We start from the raw sequence: 19,068 nt of genomic DNA, 5'->3' as shown, positions 1-19,068 counted from the left end.
CACTACACATCACGTTAGGGATAGTGTTACGGTAGCGCCCATGTCGACGTCCCCTTTCGATCCTCAAGATGCAATACTCTGCGATTACCACTAGATGTTGGACTATATGCACAGCATGCGATTCTCAAATGCAAATTCAAGCCTCGGTAAACGAAGCCACATCCGAGGAAGAATAAAATGCCATCGGGACTTTATCGGCATTTTCAACTTAGACCTCTATTGGGAGCAATAAAGTGATACTCGCTAACCTAATCTGAACAAATTATTGTTTAGCCTAATGATTTTTTTGTAGAACTATGTTAGGACAGGATTGACGGTCTTACCTTTTTTGCTGCCACCACGACTTTATACTCTCTCTTCGCTACTTTAGCTTATCACTCAATTTTCCTTCTATGCATGCTTCCCCTTCAGGTCATATGATTAAGGAATATGAATGTATAAGGTGTGTGTTTTTCTTCAACTGTTCTTTGATTTTTTTGTTGTTTTTTCTGTGTATGCCTTTAAGGATAACAAATCAAATCTTTTTGCTTTATACTTTACGCTTTAATACAAAACTAACAAACTGTGTGTCCTCCTTTTTACTTCAGGTATCCCACCTGTTTAGCCAAAAGGATTAGATGTGATATTTACTGCAGCATTTATTGCAACAATTTTGGGTTAACAAAGGGTAGGCCACGGAATAATACTTACCCACCCGGTTTTTCTTAAAACACAAACCCATGGCACAACAACACTCTTTACTTTATGATGTATAGCATGTGAATCTAAGCAGATTAACAAGCATCAGAAACCACTTTATTGATTTGCTATGTATTGCCCTTTTGTTTCCCCATTTTATTAAATTTTTTTTACATTTTCTTTTATTTAACACGCCCAATAACATACCCGGTTTCTAAGCACAGATCAGGGATTCAAACCTGTTGCTCTGCGTGGTCTTGCTTCAAAGACCAGCACATTGCCCTGGGCCATCTTCTGTTCACTATAACGCGCCTAATACCATACCTGTTAAACCTCCTTCCGGTTGAGCGAGTATGGATAAATGTGTAAGTCATTACTGCTATTTATGTACTTGTGTTTGTTGGTACAGTACTTATTTTAATTTTTTTTTAAATCTTATTACAATAGTAAATGTATTTGGGAGACATACCTTACAGAGTAACAGTCTTTTTGTCGCTTTTATTTAGAGTTGTATGCTTTGCCTAGGCTGCGAACTAGTGGCTGGTCCAGAGTATTACAAGTTGCTTACTATCAAAGTAAAATTCTGTCGAGCTTGGCGCTCCTGTCGCACTAGCCCTATTCTACGGATACACTTACCAACGATGATGAAAACATGAACTTTCTCAGATAGCTTCTCTTTCAGACCTGTGAGCAACAGAAGTAGTGAGTGCTTGCACTTCAGCTTCCATGTGGGGAAGAAGGGTGGGCACATGGAAACAAATGGATTCAAGTCACCAAGACTTAAACTGGCAAAGCAACCCTGCTTGTGAATTTGCTAAAATGCTCAGGCTTTGTGCAAACTAACTAGCAGTACCGGTAAGTGCAAGTGGATGAGCTGATGGAAGAGTGAAAATGTTTTAGTACAGACTAAATGCGCTAATGCTTGCATCTACACAAATGTGCCTATGTAAAAAGTGCCTCAAAAACTAACTCAAAAACATTTCCACAAAGACTGAGGTATTAACGGTTAATACCAGTGCCTCTACCAGAATAATGCGTTCTGCCCCGAGATGTTTGGGCCCTGCCAAGTGCTAACATCACAGGTGAAAAATCTTGGAATTTCTTGGGATTTGGCTTGGTCTCTCACACAACAGGTTTTCTCAGTGTCAAGTTCGGCTTCTTTAAGCCAACGCTATGTAGCAAAGCTTTACCTTAATCATAACATTTCAATAAATCAATTGGTTACTTTCATCTAGGTCAGATTTGGTAAGAAGGACTACCCTGGCCTTTGCATAAAAAATATGTTTCTAGGCTGCAGCATGGCGAAAAGCAGCAGCTAGACTTTTACTTTGCTTGAGAAAACATGATCACATATTCCCCCAAACTGGGTGCCTTACATTGTTTGCCTGTCAAACAGAGGATTATGTCCATGTGCATGTGCCTGTCCATAACAAAAATTGTACATGGCCACCAAGGCAATCTTTGACAGATTGCCAACTATTTAGCTCGCCAAGATCCCAAGACTCTTCTCGGTTTACCATCCATACGTTTCATAAGGCAAATATGGGTGGTCACACCTTTAGTTTTAGGGCTTCAAAATTTTGGAATAGTCTGCCTGCTACCAACAGACAAATTACCAAATGACTTACACAATCATTGACAACCTTCCTACTGATGAAAGGAACCATCATTATCAGTCTCCAAATGAAAAACAGTAAGCACCATGCAGTGTTACACAGGGGACGATACAGGCTTAAATTCAGCTATTCACAAGATGAGTAAGATTAAACTCTCGTAAAACAGAAAACTCCCTAAAAAAATCCTTTTCATCAGCCAAAAAAAAAAAACACAGGCAACCTTTGCTTAACCTAGACAGTGTGAGACAAGTAAATTCTGGCACTGAAAAAATGATCACCCAGCAGTCAATGACTCAAAGCTCAAACCTGACTCCAGGCTCTATACCACTCAACAAAAGGATGTGTTACAGCAACCTCAAAGTTGCCCTTCTTTACCAAAAGATCAGAAGGTATATGCCGCCTGTATGAGGGAGCATTAGGGAAAGCTTTGGGTGCAAAAGACTCTACAGTCTCTATACAGGTGACCAGTCACTGCACAGAATATGAAATTTAAGGTTCAAGTGGAAGGAGTCAGATATTCTAAAATGCATGCAACCAGGATTAATAAGGCATCAGAAAGGTTCTATCGGAGTAGAGCAATCATACAGACTAGGATAAATCCAAAAATACTTACGGGTCAAAGACCAGACGGGTGATGTACTCCTTGGGCATCCGTGGCAGCTGATGGGAGAACACATTCTGCAGCCCCACCAACCACATGAGAATCTTCTTGTTGGATTTTTGAGAGAGGGAGTTTCCAATGACGTGGAACTCGATGATGCCCCTGCGCTCCTCTAGCCGAGCTGTCTCGTCTCTTGCAGCATTGGCAGACAGTAAACTGGTCTGGCACAGAATAAAGAGAGGAACAAACAAGGACAATGAATAAACCAAGGAAGTACAATTTGATCAGGAAAAACACAAGCTCACCACTGCAGTCTCAAAGCACCTCCAAATAGCCAGTGACTTTAAAGGAGTGGGAGACAAGCTTTAGTTGGCAGATCATCTTCATTTTCTCTGAACACAAACCAATAGACCCAACCTAAGCAACATATGCAAGCTACGGGTGAGCAATGATGTGTTTCATTGAACAGGTTCGGGGACATTCCAGAACAAGGCGTCTTACCAAAACGGACGATTTTCCAACTCACCAAATCCTCTACCTCCATGTTAAACACAATTGAAAAAAGCTCATTACCACATAGGCAGAACATTGCCTCTTATAAAGTAAATGGCAGAAAACCACTATTTCGGCACACATTAGGGTTCAGACATTTGCCAATGACCAGATCTGTCACTTTGGTTTAACACACCACCCGTAAAATGTGCATGGTCTCACTGTATGCAAACTTGTAACATAGTGGTCAAAGCATCAAAGTAAGTGCAACACGCTTGAATCTCCAATGGGATCTTTATGCCAAGCCATACCACCTGAAAAATGCTGTCAAGTTGACTAATCCTTTATTAATGAAGTAACACATACAGTCTTGCCTCCCATTTATTTGCATTCCAAAGATACGAGGAAAAAGGGGTTGGGATTCGTGTGCTGTAATAAGGTTCTCATCATGCAACTCAGACACAAAAGATATTTATTTTTCGATATGGTGGCCAGATTGCTCTACTTTGCCTACCTCAGGACCCAGCATTGCAGCAGGGTCTGTGATCGTCAGCATAACTTCGTTGACTAGCTCCATTGGAATGTCGCCCATCACACGGATCCTCTTGGCATCCTCTAAAGTGAGACTCTCGTCAAACTTTCTTTTCTCTCCTGTTTGCAGTATAGGTGCTCATTAGTGACTGTCAGACAACTCCCCACAGTAGTAGATGCCAAATTTAAATGCAAAAAGGTTACTAATGCACCTCAAACATTAAGTTATTCACATGTGAGGAGGAGATGCACCGAAGGAGTAAAAACAAACCTGCTATAGAAAAGGAAAATAAAAAGGTAATAATTTCCAATTATTTATACTGTTTAATTGCCGTACAGTTTCGGGACCATGGACCATGACCCACTAGATCTACTAGCAGTGTGCTCCCATGATGAACATGTATCCTGCTGCAATGTAGAACCAATGGGTATAAAGAGTAACATTTCTTACAGTAAAGATGATTCTCAGACATCAACAAAAGAAATCTTCTTGTGACACAATTAGTCCCATGCATTTAATTAGTGATAGGTTGTTTGTATCATCCAGAGGCAGCATCAATATGTAGGCAAGCTGTATAGAATTGGTGAGGGTGCATGTAACATAACATGTGTATTTGTAGGGGTATCTGTGAGGTGGTGACATAACAGATGTTTATTGGTACTTATGTTGAAGGGCAGAGTGGACCTGCCGGGATTCGAACCTGTGACGAGGTCAAACACAGGCTCCTGTGGTGGATGCATTAGTCCACTGAACCACAATTAGGCATGAAGTGCGTAATAGCAACCTGAAGTTATTCAAATCGCTCTGAAAGGAAACATTTATCAAGCACATAGAGGGAACAAGAATACATCATGACAGACTACAGATGTGTGCGTGTGTATATGGGATACATTACTCAACGTAATCGTATTTCTGATGCTTGTATCTGCTCAGATTCACATGCTATGCATAGGCCAACATCTAGTGGTAGTCGTGGAGTATTATTTGGTTTTCGAAATCCGAAAAGGAGGTCGACTGGGCATGTCAGCAATACTATCTGTAGTGCGACTTCCACTGTACCCATGGTCCTTCATGCTTCGAGGTCCCTCAGATTGTTTGGTTTCTGACCCGAGGTTGCGTGAAGTATAGCGCAAATACAGATGTAATAAAGCAGATAAATAGAAATAAAGCCAGAAAAGACATATGCACCTTCGACTTCAGGAGGGGAGGGAGGATGGGCACATGTGAATCTAAGCAGGTACAAGCATCGGAAATACAATTACGGTTGAGTAATGTATCCCTTCTGAGGCTTGTGGATCTACTTAGATCACATGCTATGCACAGACTAGCGAACACTTTCTGGAGAAGGAGGTGGGTTGTGAGAAGGTACGGCGGCAAACAGATGTCTTAGCACTGCTTGTCCCCACCTGGGCATCCTGTGTGTCGATTTTAAAATGTTCTGCAGTCTTGAGAAGGAGCTAGTTGTACTGGAGCTGGTTATCTACAGGGAAGTCAACCACTGGATGATCCTGATGGTATGGTGACTGAATGACAGTCGTCGTCACTGTCATAATACTGATCTGGATCATATTGGTCCCCTTGAGACCAAGCATCTTGAGAACTTGAAGCGTCTATGAAATACAAGTCCTGAGGGGCATCCTGTGTGGTGCTGGGTTGAGTGAGATTGATATTGATATTTTATTTCTATTGCGCTCGTACACAAGTGTTTCAGAGCGCGGCAAGGCAAGGGAGGGGAACAGGGGAGAACAAAACAGCGATCTTACTCGGCCCAGTGACATTGAGAACGCGCAAGTGCATGGGTGAGGAGGAGGGGAAAAGTGCATGGGGGGAGAAATGGAAAGTGCGAAGCAGAGGAGAAACAGATAAATAACAATAAATAAATAATAAAGGCAACAAACAGTTTTAGTGCAGCCAGCAATTTGCAAGTGCTCGGTTTAAGGCAGCAGACAGGGTAGGTCTGATAAGTGCAGGAAGAAAAAAAGGGGGGCTGTAGGGTACAGATCCCAGTGCAAGGGGTGGCACAGAGGCAGTGCAGGAGGTCGGCAGGGTGAGCAGGTACCTGGGCCCGGAGGACAGAGGGTGGCCAGGTGCACGGTGCCAAGAGAGAACAGATCAACAGGGGAGAGGGGGAGCGAAGGCAGAAGAAAAGAGGAAGGTCTTGAGGTGCTTCTGGAACCAGAGATGGTTCTCCTCAAGTTTTAGAGTGGCAGGGAGGCTGCTCCAGAGGGAGGCTCCAGCCGGACTGTGGTGTCTGACCGTGGTCTTTTGGCAGCTGTTTGATCTTTAGATGCTTCCCCTTGTGAGGGCCCTTTGAGGCTAGTAAGTGCATCAGGGTGGCGGTCAAAGAAGTCCACAAAGGAGGACATTCTCTCCATCACCTTGTAAAAACTCTGGGGTTGAATGGGTGGAGCTAGGGACCACTGAGGGAACAGGGGTGTCATGTGTGAGGAGTAGGGGTACCCTCCGTTGGTGCAGACTGTTTGTGGTGCCTTCTTTAGAAGGGAACAAGAATATGTAACACTTAAATATACTTCGAAATACCCACTCTCAGTTTCATTAAATCAGTAGATCCCCTTTTGGGATGGCACACAGACACTTCGTACACACACCGAGGTGACTTCAATAACTAGGACACTGCAGCCATTGATGATATTGGCACATTTAGAGCAATATAGAGTTTGGTGTCAAAAGGAAAAGGTTAGAGGAAGAAACAATGGTTAACAAGTTTCTCAAACAGGTAAGCACTTTTGAACCCCCCCATTCAATGTAGATTAACCCTTTCCCAGCTATACAAATAAAGAATGTATGGCTTTTTGGAGGGACAGATCGAACCCCAAAGTCAGAGGTTAGAAGAGTCCATCAGGGAGCCAGGACAGCCAATGTCAATCGAACAAAGTCCAGGGGAGCTGAAGTTCTTCTTGAAGGTAAGTAAAAAGTTTTGCACAATGTTATAGAGAGTTTTTGTTGAAAACGAAATTACTGTTGGGCCACAAACTGGGAGGCTTGTGAAAGGCAGAGCTGCAAGCAACTCTACAAAAGGCAGTAAATGCAAGGCTCAACTGAAAGCAAGCAAACTACACAGCAAGTACCCCTTAGTTCACTGTACCTTAGGTCTAAAGAAATTGGTTCCAGATGGCTTCTGTTCCTCTTATAGTATGGCAGATCCGGTTGTTCCTGGTCCGCAGTCGTGGGGACAAGAGGGAGGACATCTGGGGACTCCTGCACTACGGTTTGAAGGTCGGCGGCAGCAATGGGAAAAATTCAGATCAGCGGCACTTCGCGATTTCATCTTCTCGCGAATAGCACCACTGCTATTCTTGGATACCTTGGTTAGTCCTGCTTCGAGGGAGACCAGAGGATCTACCTGGAGCTCGGGTCCGACTTAAACATTATGCACTCTATTCTGGTGGTCCTCTCCCTGGCACACTGTTCCTGCAGCAGCAATGGAAGTACAGCCAGCTTCGAGAGGATTTCCAGATGAGTTCATCTTGGGGTCGATTGGTCCCACCAACCCAAAGGAAGAAGTCATCCTTTGCAGAGCTTCTCTAGTCGAGGCGAATTCCGAGCTTCAACACTACAGCAGGGCTTTGCTGGACAAACCAACGGTCCAGGAGTTGCAGCAAGCTTCTCTTCCAAGTTCTTCTTCGGATTCCTTCGTCCAGTGGTCGACTGCCTTCCTTGCAAAAGACCTTGCCTTTTATTCAAATCTCTCGCATTCATTCGCAGCCTAGCTGTCACTCAGACAGCAGGGTGGCTGTCCTCCAAGGACAGTCACCCGGCATCACTTTTGGGTGCATTCCTGCAACCAAGGAGACTAAGCCCAGGGAGTTTCGGTAACCTCCCTTGCTTCCTGCCCTGCCAGATACACTGGAGCCAGAGGCAGGCTTAACCCCGCCAAAGACAAAATGAAAAAAGGGACCAAACCTGGTTTGGAACACAGAGTAAATCTCAAGAAGGACCTTTACAACAAGAAATGGCGAAAAAAGAACACAGGGGTCATTTTGACAAAATGGGCACCCATTGGTGCTTTACTGTAGCTGCAACTGTAGCCCGCTGTAAAAATACAATGGTAGGAAAAAGTAAACAACTGCCACCAGCCATTAATTTTAGAAAGGGTAACATAAAAATGTTACATAAGAAAGTAGACAAAAGAGGATACTAAGTAACGCCTCCAGCATTCTATATAAGATAGTGTGCGCTGGGTCTACAAAGTTACAAAAAGGTAAGTAAAGTCAATTTCACTTTATGGTTCTTGGAAACAGTAGTTTAACCACGAGAAGGTATTTAAACTTTTGGGGAATCTGAAAGACTTCCCTGTGCCACTGCACTGAAGGTGCTGTGCGTCACAATGTAAAAGGATGCCGCCTATGGAGTTTGTCAGACTCCAAAACCAAAAGAAACAGTGTTCAAATCAAAGTAAAATACATGACAGTGGGAAAAAGGTCTCACTCTCTCCAAAATAAAAAGTCCTAAGGTCCAGCAAAAGAGCTGGGGCTCTCTAAGATAGAAGGGAATTCGCACATTTCTGAATTCTCCCTAAAATCAGCGTTCGGTTCTACGGTCCTTTAGGCCTTTAGGTCTGAAATAACTGGCAGGATTTGCAGTGTTTTTTCGGGGTCATCTCTAGGAAGACAGTTATTACACACCTTGTGTGAATCTTTCCTGGGAAACCTCCCGTTACTGGAAGGGCAGAATTTAAAAAGGTGCATTTTCCATAATACAAGGTGATGGCAGCACAGCGATGGAACAGAATAGGGGGAAAGATTAGGCATTCTACAGAAGAGAAGAAAACTAGGACTCCCCCCCCCCCCCTGCTCCCCCCACTCTCCCTACTGTGAAGGGCTGAGGCCCAGTGAAGCCCAGTGTAGCCCCGCAGTCAAAGTCCATCGAGACGATAAATGCGGTCGTCGACGCGGCTTCCGTCCTCGAAAGCCGTTGAAGAGATCTTCGGTGGTAACAGCGATGAAGAGAAATCTACAGTTAAACTTGGATAATAAGCTGTTAGCAAGAAGGAAACTCTGCAACTTGCGTCCGACTATGATGGCGGAAAAAAACAATCAGAGGGAACTCGGTGCGTGAAGGACCATGGGTACAGTAGACGTCACACTAGGGATAGTATTACTGACATGCTCCGTCGACATCCCTTTTTGAGTTTAAAAAAACAAATAATGTAATACTCTGTGACTAGCACTAGATGTCGCCTATGCATAGCATGTGATCTAAGCATAGATTGAGGACGAGGTTGAAGATATGGTCCCTTATGTTGCGTTAGCATGTTGTATGGGTATGGGAGCTTGATCGGGTTGCACATTGCCAGTTTGAGCAGATGTAGAAACTAAGGTTGTCTCACCCACATAGGAGCAACCAGGATTAGAGTAGCTTGTTCCTGGTACTTCTTGTGCACTACTCTGCTCAGAAGTGGTGTTGGGGGGGAAAAAGCGTAAGCAAATTTCCCTGACCATTTCATCCGCAGGGCGTTCCCCCTTGGACCCTGGTTGGTGAAACCTAGGAATTGTGCGTTTATTTAAAAAAAAAAATATTTACACAGATTGTATGGTTTCCATGTTTGAAACCTTTAACCTGATCATGTCCAGTTTTCCATAGTTTATCGACAGTTTGATTTGCATTGTCCGACTTACCGGGCTTGGTCTGTTTCTGGGCCTGTTAATATTTTTCGAGCTTCGTCCCGCTTTTGAGCCCCTCCAATTTCTTAAGTATTAACATCACTAGTCTTAAGAGCGCTATGTTCGTCTCCATTGTTTCTCCTTCCACTTGAGTCCTCCACCACTCTGCAGCGCTCCTTGTCGTGAAGCTTCTCAGGACTTCCCCCAAGCACTGCTCACGGTCTTCCCTTAATCCGACGCAATATAGTGTAAGATGTTTCAGAGATTCTTTCTCTCCTTTTATCATGCACATTCTGCAGCTTTCGTGACTGTCCAAACTTTTTCTCCTTTGCAATATTTCTCCCGTCGGTAAGATGTTCAGTCTGAATCGCAGAAAAAGGTCTCGGAAGTACCAGTTCGGGAATAAGGTCAGATAACTCGGGATCTGGTTCAGTTTTCGTGGTTGTGCCCAGAAGTCTTCATAGCCTTTGTATTTGCAATTGTTTTCCTGGGTTTCTATCCCGCCGTCTGCCATGTATAGTTTTTTTTTGGTTTTGTCTGGATTGATCCATAGATCGTCCTCTGACTCGTTAAGGTTCACCAAGGTCACTCGACACATCTTTTGCCACTCTGTTAAGATTGCGTCGGATTGTTCTTTTAAGGCTTTGTTCAGCACACTGAAACCTCCAGTTGTGTTTTCCTCTAGACATTTTCGGTAGAAGCTTAACATTTTCCATACCGCTATGGTTTTAAGTGAGGTTAAAGCCAGCTCTCTCCTTATTTGCTGTATTGGAACAGATTTGGGCAATTGTAATACTTCGCCAAAACAGGCTCTCCAAAGTTGACCATGTTTGAGGCGATAAGGGCATTGGTGATTCGGCACCATATGTTAGTATGGGCACAACTTTCATCCTGTAAAAGGTTACCAGTGGTGTTAAGGTAAATCTGCAGTAACTTTTAAGCTGTATTTTCCCTTGGGCGGATAAGTTGTTTACTTTCCTTTTTAGCCCCTCTATTCTTGGCACGTTGTTTTTCGTGTTATCAATGCATGCTCCCAAGTAGGTGAACGCCTCCACTTGCAAGATTTTGTTTTTCAGTGACCAGCTTGATTTTTTAGGTCTGTTTTTTCTGCCTCCTGGACGTAGCTTTAGAATCCTGGATTTTTCTGGATTTATTACCAGGTCATTTGCATCCATATACGATTGTAATGTTGTAAGCTGTCTTTGTAAACCAATTTGAGTCTGGTCCATCAGGACGATATCGTCTGCGTATAGCAGTCTCCCTATCGGAGTCCCTGCGATTTTAGGTGGAAAGCAGCGAGTAAACTCAAAGGACTCGTCAATGTCTGACGTCAACAAGTTGTAAAGTTCTGGGGCCAGCGTGCATCCTGGTTTTAGGCCCATTCTTATCGAAATTTGGTTTGTTAGCGTTCCTGCTTTGTCCAGCCTGACTCTGATGCTTGTATCTGTATACAGATCTTTGATGTTCTCCACCAGTGTCTACGGACATTCCCAACTCTCCAATTTCTCCCACAGCTTAGTTCTTTTTATTGTGTCAAAGGCTTTTGACAAAAGCTATGTAGATTTCTTGATTTTTATTCCTTTGTGTTCTTGCTTTCATTCGGTTAATCAGGAAGATGTTAAGGGCAGTGCCTCTCCCTCTCACGAAACCCGACTGCCAGGGATCACGTCGTCCACTTTGCTTTGCCCAGGTGTACAAAGCTTTCAGTAGTGTAGACGCAAAGACCTTCCCCACAACGTCCAGTAGTGCAAACGGTCTATAATTGTCTGCTGATATTCTCAGACCCTTTTTAAAGATCGGCACCACTACCGCTTTCCTCCAGGAGTCCGGAATTTTTTCTGTTTGTAATATGTATTTGAACAAGTGATGTAGAAACTTTGCCCACTCACATACATTGCTTTTTAATGTTACGTTCGTCAGCCCGTCAGGGCCCGGGGCTCTTGAATCTTTTAGTTTCTTTAAGATGTTTTCAATTGCCTCAATGCGAATGTCTATTATTGCCTCTTTTTTTATTTGTCAATGGTTTCCTCTTGGGTTCGTTGTAGACTTCCCCTTGCAGCTGTGTATAATATTCGCACCATGTTGTGGCGCTTATTGGATTCATTTGGCTCATCTCTTGAGGCTTCTCCAAATCGTTGATAATTGTCCAAATTTCAGCAGTATTTTTTGTTATTATTTTTTCTAACATTCTTTCTGCGTCCTGGTTTAGCATGGTCTTCTTGTGTAAGTGGAGCCAGTTTCGGTACCTCCGTTTTAGTTTATTTATCTCTTTACTAGGGTTGTTGAATTTGATCTTTTTTAATCGTCTGATGTTTCTCCTTAATTCTTTTTTCTTTTCTCATATTCTACTATCGTACTGATGTTGGTGGTTCCTAGTTAAATGGTTGCTTCCAGGCTTTCCTTCTATAACAAAGGCTCTAAAGAGTGGTGTATAGTCAATCCTTTGTGGATCTTGTTCGTTTTCGAGCATCAAGATCATATGTTTTAGTTTATGGTTTAGTTCTTTAGTTTTCTCCGGTCTGATCTTTAGTTTCGTTCCTCTTTGGTCTGTGACTAAGTCCTGGTTGTAACTACTGATCTTGTTGATGATGATGTTTTTGCATATCAGTTTCATCAAGTTATGGTCACTTTCTGTTATTACTTCCAAGGTCTGGATGTTGTCTGACATGTTGCTTGAGATACAAATGTAATCCAGGATCTCTGTTATTGTACCCCCTTCCAAGTTGGTTTCGCTGGGAGATCGCCTTTCACCTTTCCGCTTAGTATGATGCAGTCTCTTGATTGCAACATACAATTCCACCTTGTTCCTCTTTTTTCCTTCACTGTTGCTGTTAATGTATCGTGCTATGGTTGAGTTTCCTTGTTCAAACAGGTGCAGTTTAGATCACCAACTAATATGTAGGATGGATCAATCCAATTCTCTCTCTGTTCATCTACTAGTTCTGCTATTTCATCCGGCAAATTTTCATTTAGAGTGTTGGCTGGATTCCAGTATATATTGATCAGTATTAGTACTCTCTTGACTTCTTTATCTGGCTGTATCATTACCATCTGGACAAATGGATTTGGGTTTACCACCTCCAGCACTTGCCAATTCAGGTCGTTTTTAATGGCTACTAGTAGACCTGACATCGGTCTTCCTCTTAAGCCTTTTACGGCTGGATTTAGTAGTACCACGTATCATTCTAGTGTAGGTGGTTGCAACAGCCATGTTTCCTGTAGGCACAACACTTTAAAGTTCTCTTTTTGAAGCACACCGTTAGTAAAAAGGTGGTTGGAGCCTCATGTGTTCCAGCTTCCAAGGCTCCACAAACCCACACTTTTTAAAGTTTTTTGTTATTGAGTGTTCATTTTGTCGTCAATCAGGTTTTTCAACCATTTCCACCTTGCTGCTTCATTTTCTTCTCCTTGTTTTTTAGTTCTGTTGTTTGAACTTCGTGTACTCTGGTTGCCATTTTTCTCTGATGTTACTCTATTTGTCCTGAAGCTGCTGCTTGTGCGTTTCGGGTTGTGGCAAACAAGTCTTTACAGAGGATGCCCCTACTGGGAGAAAATTCCATCTAGAATCTCGCTGTAGAGTTGCACTCTGGTTCTTCTGGTAGAGGGTATCTGCTCAGGGTGTCTGCCAGAGCACCGAGTTCCCCTGGAACGTGTTGAGAGGTTAGAAATATGTTCCGCCTGAGTGCGCACTTCTGGATTTTCTGGGATAGCCTGGACAGACTTTGAGCGTGTAGGCATCCCTGCTCGTTTATATAGAACATGGCAGTGGTGCCATCTGTGAGAAAATGCACTGTTTGACCTGTAAGATGTTGCTGAAAGGCTTGTAGAGCCTTGAGAACTGCCAGAAGTTCTAGGAAATTGATGTGATATTGGCCTGTAGTGTAAGTCCGCTGGCCATGGGCTGTGTGATAGAGGAAGTGGGCTCCCCAACCGGTGAGTGAGGCATCTGTAGTCCGGATCGCCTGCGTTGGTGGAATGCAAAAGGATTTTATTTTTAGCAGGTTATCCCTGGACTACCAGGGTTAGCAAAACAACCACTAGATTAAACCAATGACCACTTGCTGCAGACCATTGTTTCTTTCGCTAACCATTCCTGCATTGGGCACATGCGCAGGCACACACGTGGAAGCAAGTGAATGCATGAGGCCATCACCACCAGCAAGCGCATTGCTTTACAACAGTTATCTGGTGACCGGTCTTGTAATTAGGTACTTGCAACATGTTTTGTACTCTTTCGTTTGACGGGAAAGCCAGCTCCCTGTTTTTAAAATGGCTCCCAGAAATAGTTTTATTTGGCTGGCAAGTACACTTGATTTTTTCTTGTTGGAGAAACGCAATTGGGAAAGAAGGTTTATCGTTCTTTGGGTGTTTTGTTTTCAAATTTGAGACAACGCCCCAGTGATTAGCCAGTCATCCAGATAAGAGTAAACAGGGATGCACTCTCTGCAGAGGTGTGCGGCTACTACTGTGAGCACCTTTGTGAATACTCTTGGGGCTGAGGCTATGCCAAAGGGGAGCACTTGAACTGGTAGTGAGCTCTCGCCATTTTGAATCACAGGTATTTTCTGTGCGCTGGGAACACTGAAATATGAAATTATGCATCTTTCACATCCAATGTTGCCATGTAATCCCCTGTTTTAAGAGGGGGATTACCTCATGAAGCGTAGTAATGCAAAACCTGTGTGTTCACAGGGTTCTTTGGCACAAGAATGTATGTTGAATAAACACCCTTGTTTACCTCATTTGTTGGGACGATCTACATGGCGTCCTCTTCCAGCAGGGTTGTTACTTCCTCCAATAGTATGTGCCATCTTCTGGCGTCATCTTCCTGTGTCTTGGAGGGCAGTTGAGTGGTTTTTGCAGTGGACAACACCCACTTGTCTGACGTTATCCCCGCCCCTTGCCTGGGTGAAGTGTGAAATGCTACAGTCTACTGGAGTGGCATAAGAGGGGACCTGTAGTGGTGCGTCATTGCTTGGGAGGGGTGGAGCTCTCCCAGGTGAGGTTCTGCCTCTTCCTCTAGATCCTTTATGACCGCTTAGAAGAGGAAGATTGTCCTTGTGAGGGACCCCATGTCGAAGACCGGCTGCTCGGATTGTATCCAGAAGAGTGTTACATGCCCTGTCCCCGAAACTTCCTGAAGTTGGGGGAACCCTGTTGGATGTAGTGTTTGTTGGTTAGTTGTTGGAGGGACTTCAGAGAATCATGCTCTTACTTTGCGCTTTTGAGGGCATCTTCCACAGCCTTGCCCTTGAGGGCATTAGGTTCCACCGGCTTGTTAAGCAGGGTGGCCTGTGTCTCTAATTTAAATCCAGACTAAGGCAGGTACGGCACTTGATAAGTGTGCCCTCTGCAATATGTTAGATAACTGCTTGCCTTCTGAAATGGTGCTGAGTCGCCTTAGTAGGGGTTGTGGGACCGCCTACATTTAGTGTTCCAACTTTTAGGGAGACATCTCATGTCTGTGCTAATTCCCTTCAACCTTGGAGACCCCAGCTCTTTTGCTGGACTTTATTATTTTTAGCCTGAAGTGAGTGAGGGGTTTTTCTCTCACTCTCTCATGTGTTTTGACCTGCTTTGGATTATGAGTTTTCACCATTTTTGGAGTCCGACATAGGCATCTACTTTGTGTATGGCGACACACAGCACCTTCAGTGAAGAGTCACAGAGAAATCCTTTAACATTTCTCATAAATTGCAACTACATTTTCTTCTTTTCTAGTGTGAACTACAGTTCCCAAGAATAGTAAAGTGAAATTGACTTTACTTACCTTTTCTCTTTGTAGGTCCAGCACACACCATCTTAGGTTTGGTTGGTTGGATGTTGGGGTTACCTAGTAGCCCCTTATTCTACATTCTCATGTAAAACATTTATGTTACCCGACCTATTTTAAATGGCTTGTGGCAGTGGTTTAATTTTCCTACCATTGTGCTTTTTTTACCGCAGGCGGAATCCTCAGTACAGCACCCATGGTTGACATTTTGTCAAAATGGCCCGGTCTATTTTTACCATTTTCTGTTTGTGAGGTCTTTCTGGGGTTTTACTCTGCGTGTTGGGCCAGGTTTGAGCCCTTTGTTTATTTTACCTTTGGCGGGCTTCAGCCCTAAAGCCTGCCTCTGGCTCCCGTGTGTCTGGAAAGACAGGATGTGAGGGACGTTCCCGAAACTCCCCTGTCCTCGTCTCTAGAGTGCCTGAATGCAACCAGTCCCGATTGGCTGGCTGGCTGGCCATCCTTTCAGGACAGCCACCCTGCTGTGTGATTGACAGCCTAAGCTGTGCATGAATGGGAGAAACCTGCTTAAAAGGTGACGGTTTTGGGGCTAGAGGCAGAGTCGAACACTGGGAGGAAAACCCACCGAAGAAACGGTGAACGAAACTTGCTGTGTCCTCATGGACCTTTGAATTGCCCGGTGAAGCCCTGCTGCTGCGCTGAAACTCCTTTTTCAATTCGACACAGAAGCTCTGGAAGGGATGACTTCTTCCCTTGGGTTAGTGGGACCAACTAACCCCGAGACGAACTCCACTCAACCATCTTCCCTGATTGGCTGTACTTCTTTGCTGCTGCAATAATAAAGTGCAGGGGGTTGAGGAATCCAGAATTCAGTGCAATGTCTGAAATGCAGCCAGAAGCTCCAGGAGTTTCCTAAGGACCCTCCAGAAGCAGGACAACCAGAGCTCCAATCCCCTCACCAGAGTGCAGGACCCAAGGAGTGAAGGAAGCCCAACCGGTATGAGAGATGGTGCCGTTTACTAAGCACTGAAACCGCAAAGTGCCGCTGGGCCGAAAAGAGCCTGCCACCGCAGGAGCCCTCCAGGTTTCCTCCCTCTTGTCCCCACGACTGAGGCTCAGGAACACAGGGTCTGCGCCGCTGTAACAGGACAGAATCCAGCTGGACCAAACCAGAGGTACTGTTTCAACTTGGGCTACTTACCTCATTGTCTTTTAGCTGTGCTTTTCTCATTTGGGAATTGCAGAGGCTTACTTTTAGAGTTGATTCTAACTCTCCTTACACAGGCTTAACAGCTTTTGTGACCCTACAAGGGATGTTCTACAAACTCTCTAACTTTGTGCAAGACTGATTCTAAGTAGTGCTTCATCTCCATAGACTGTATCCCAATTGACTTTGGCTGTCCTGGCTCCCTGCAGATTCTTCTAGCCCATTGACTTTGATATTGGTTGTCCCTCATAGGTGTTAACTTGTTTTAGACTGTTACTGCTGGGAAAGGCTTGTCTAGATTTCATTGGAAGATGTAAGTGTCCTAACAGATACTGAGAACATGTTTAACCTTTTTCCTTCCTTAAACCTTTCCTTTCTGCAATCTCAATATGAAAATTAACTAGTGTGATATATACATGCCATTACTGTCCTTATGAATGAAGTCACATCAGGGTGTAGGAATTGTGCAAGAAGCATATCCAAAGATTATCCACTAACTTCTTCAGAATCTGACAAGTACTTTTAAAGTGTATTTACATTGTTACACAATTCCCTTTTTAAAGAAAGATTTAAAACTGGATGTTGAATAATTATTTATAACAGAAACCTTGAGTGTGTTACTTGTATTTATGCATTTCATTGCTACAGGTCCACAGCTCACATTGACCCCACTTGAGATGGGCATGGCTGCTCAGTCACACTACCAACTTGTATAGTACAGACCTATACCAAATAGTGGGTTTCCTAATACCAAGCAGGTAAGTGTTGTGTAGTCTCACACAGTGTGACTGCATCAATTCTTACCTAACACCAACTCATCCCACTTATGACAGCCATAACTAGGTAGGAGGGTGGAATTATTTGCAATTCTAGCCCGATATGCTGCTGAGGATGCTACCCTCCCTTCTGAAAGTGTAGATTTTTTTTACTTTCCTTATCTGGCGAGGCTTCAGCCGATGCCAGAGGAGTGCCAGCCCTTTTCCTAGTAGCAGTGACGAAAAGTGAGTCAAGTTTGGGCGCTGGCCTGAATAATGTTTCAATTCTAGGGTTAACCGCCCATGTGAGTTTAGGCTTAAGAAAGCAGGGATTTACATGTCTTTGTATGGATAGTAACGGTGGAATAAACATAGTGGCGGATTGTCCTCCACAAAGTCTTTTGTCTCCTTGTGCTTTTTGGGTGTCAATATTGAAATGTTGGGGAGCCTTCAGCAGCAGTTTGTTGTATTGAAGCTGATTATCTACAGGTGAATCTGCTACTGGCTGATCGTGGTGGTCAGGTGACTGGATGACAGATGTCTTCATTGTAGTACTGGTCCTGACAGTATGACAGTACTCATCTCCCTGGTCTCCCCCTGCGAGCCGGGATCTTGTGACCCCCGAGGGGTTGATAGCATTCATGTCCTGAGATGAGTCTTGATAAAGGGAGGCTGGAGGTTCCTGGGCGAAAGTTATTTACGGTACTTGCCCATGAAGTCAAAGCACAATATCCTTTTCATAATCTTGTTGAATTGATCAGGGGTCCACTCATAGAAGGGTGGAAAACCTGAAGGAATACAGGTGGTATGGGAGGGTGCCTGCTCTTTGGGTTGCACAGCTCCTGCGAGTATCTGCTGGGGAGAAGGAACCTATATCCTTGAGAGCCCGAGGTCTGGAGAGACAAAGGAGTCTGGTATTTTGCTTTTTTCAGCGATTTTGTCTTTAAAAGGGAAGCAAGGATATGTTTTTTTTATAAGTTCATGCATTTACAGCGTATGTTTGGGAGACGCTGATGCGCCTTTCGCCACATGCTTTTCGACGCGCGAAAGGAGGTGTTGATTATGCGCAGTGTCCGAACTGTCTTTTGAGGCCACTTTCACGAGGGTGTGAACTCCCCATAACAGAGCCGGTGGCCTGTCAGGGCTAGGGACGGGCATTTGGGAGCCTGAGGGTTCTGCCAAAATGTTGATGGCTTCCAATTGGGAACCATGGCTGCCGATGGGTTCCTCGTCATCCAAAGCAACGGCACCAATGGGGGGGGGCATGGGTGGGGGACAATGGCTTTCGGCCTGCATCACGTAGGCTGCTCACCGTTTAGTCTGCCTGTCCATTAACGTCTTGGGATGAAAGTGCTTGCAGGATTACCATGAATGCTTGTCGTGGTCTCGAGGTAGACACCAATTCCAACAGCGTTACACGACGGCCAAAATGTAAAAGGCGTCTTCTCCATAGCAGAGGGTGATGGCAGCCAGACCAAATAGGGAAAGAGAAGGGTAAAGGAAATGCATTCTTGAAAAATAATAAAACCAGGACTCCCCTCTCCCTACTGTTAAGGTCCTGGCCGGAGGGTCGAGGCCACGCGGACGACAGACATTGAGCAGTTCACCAGTCGCCGAGCAGTTGTGGATGTCTTTGGGAGCAGAAAGCCCACGAGGCAGTCGTCGAAAAGAAATAGTCTGGAGACTAGACAACCGTAGGTCGTGGGACAATAGTAAGCAATATATACACTTGCAAGCTCTGCATAAGGCAATCAACTAGTTTGGCGGAAAAAACCCATCTGAGGGACCTCGCCGCATAAAGGATTTTGGGTATGCTATACGTCACGTTAGGG

At 44.3% G+C, this 19,068-nt stretch overlaps 1 protein-coding gene across 2 annotated transcripts in view; it reads right to left on the bottom strand.

Moving 5' to 3' along the window:
• The window catches only part of KAT2A (lysine acetyltransferase 2A), a 288,388-nt gene that overhangs the window by 61,512 nt on the left and 207,808 nt on the right, over positions 1-19,068 (bottom strand). For both annotated transcript variants that reach the window (XM_069634476.1, XM_069634477.1), the window contains exons 9-10: positions 3,902-4,038; positions 2,908-3,116 (exon numbers count right to left, since the gene is read on the bottom strand). In XM_069634476.1, the coding sequence (XP_069490577.1) occupies positions 2,908-3,116; positions 3,902-4,038 (346 nt within the window). The remainder of the gene's footprint in view (positions 1-2,907; positions 3,117-3,901; positions 4,039-19,068) is intronic.

This window comes from Ambystoma mexicanum, chromosome 13 (assembly GCF_040938575.1).
Source record: "Ambystoma mexicanum isolate Mex_15411 chromosome 13, UKY_AmexF1_1, whole genome shotgun sequence".
Lineage (NCBI taxonomy): Eukaryota > Metazoa > Chordata > Amphibia > Caudata > Ambystomatidae > Ambystoma > Ambystoma mexicanum.
Note: the sequence above shows the minus strand (reverse complement) of the source record. Positions and strands in the feature narration are given on the sequence as shown.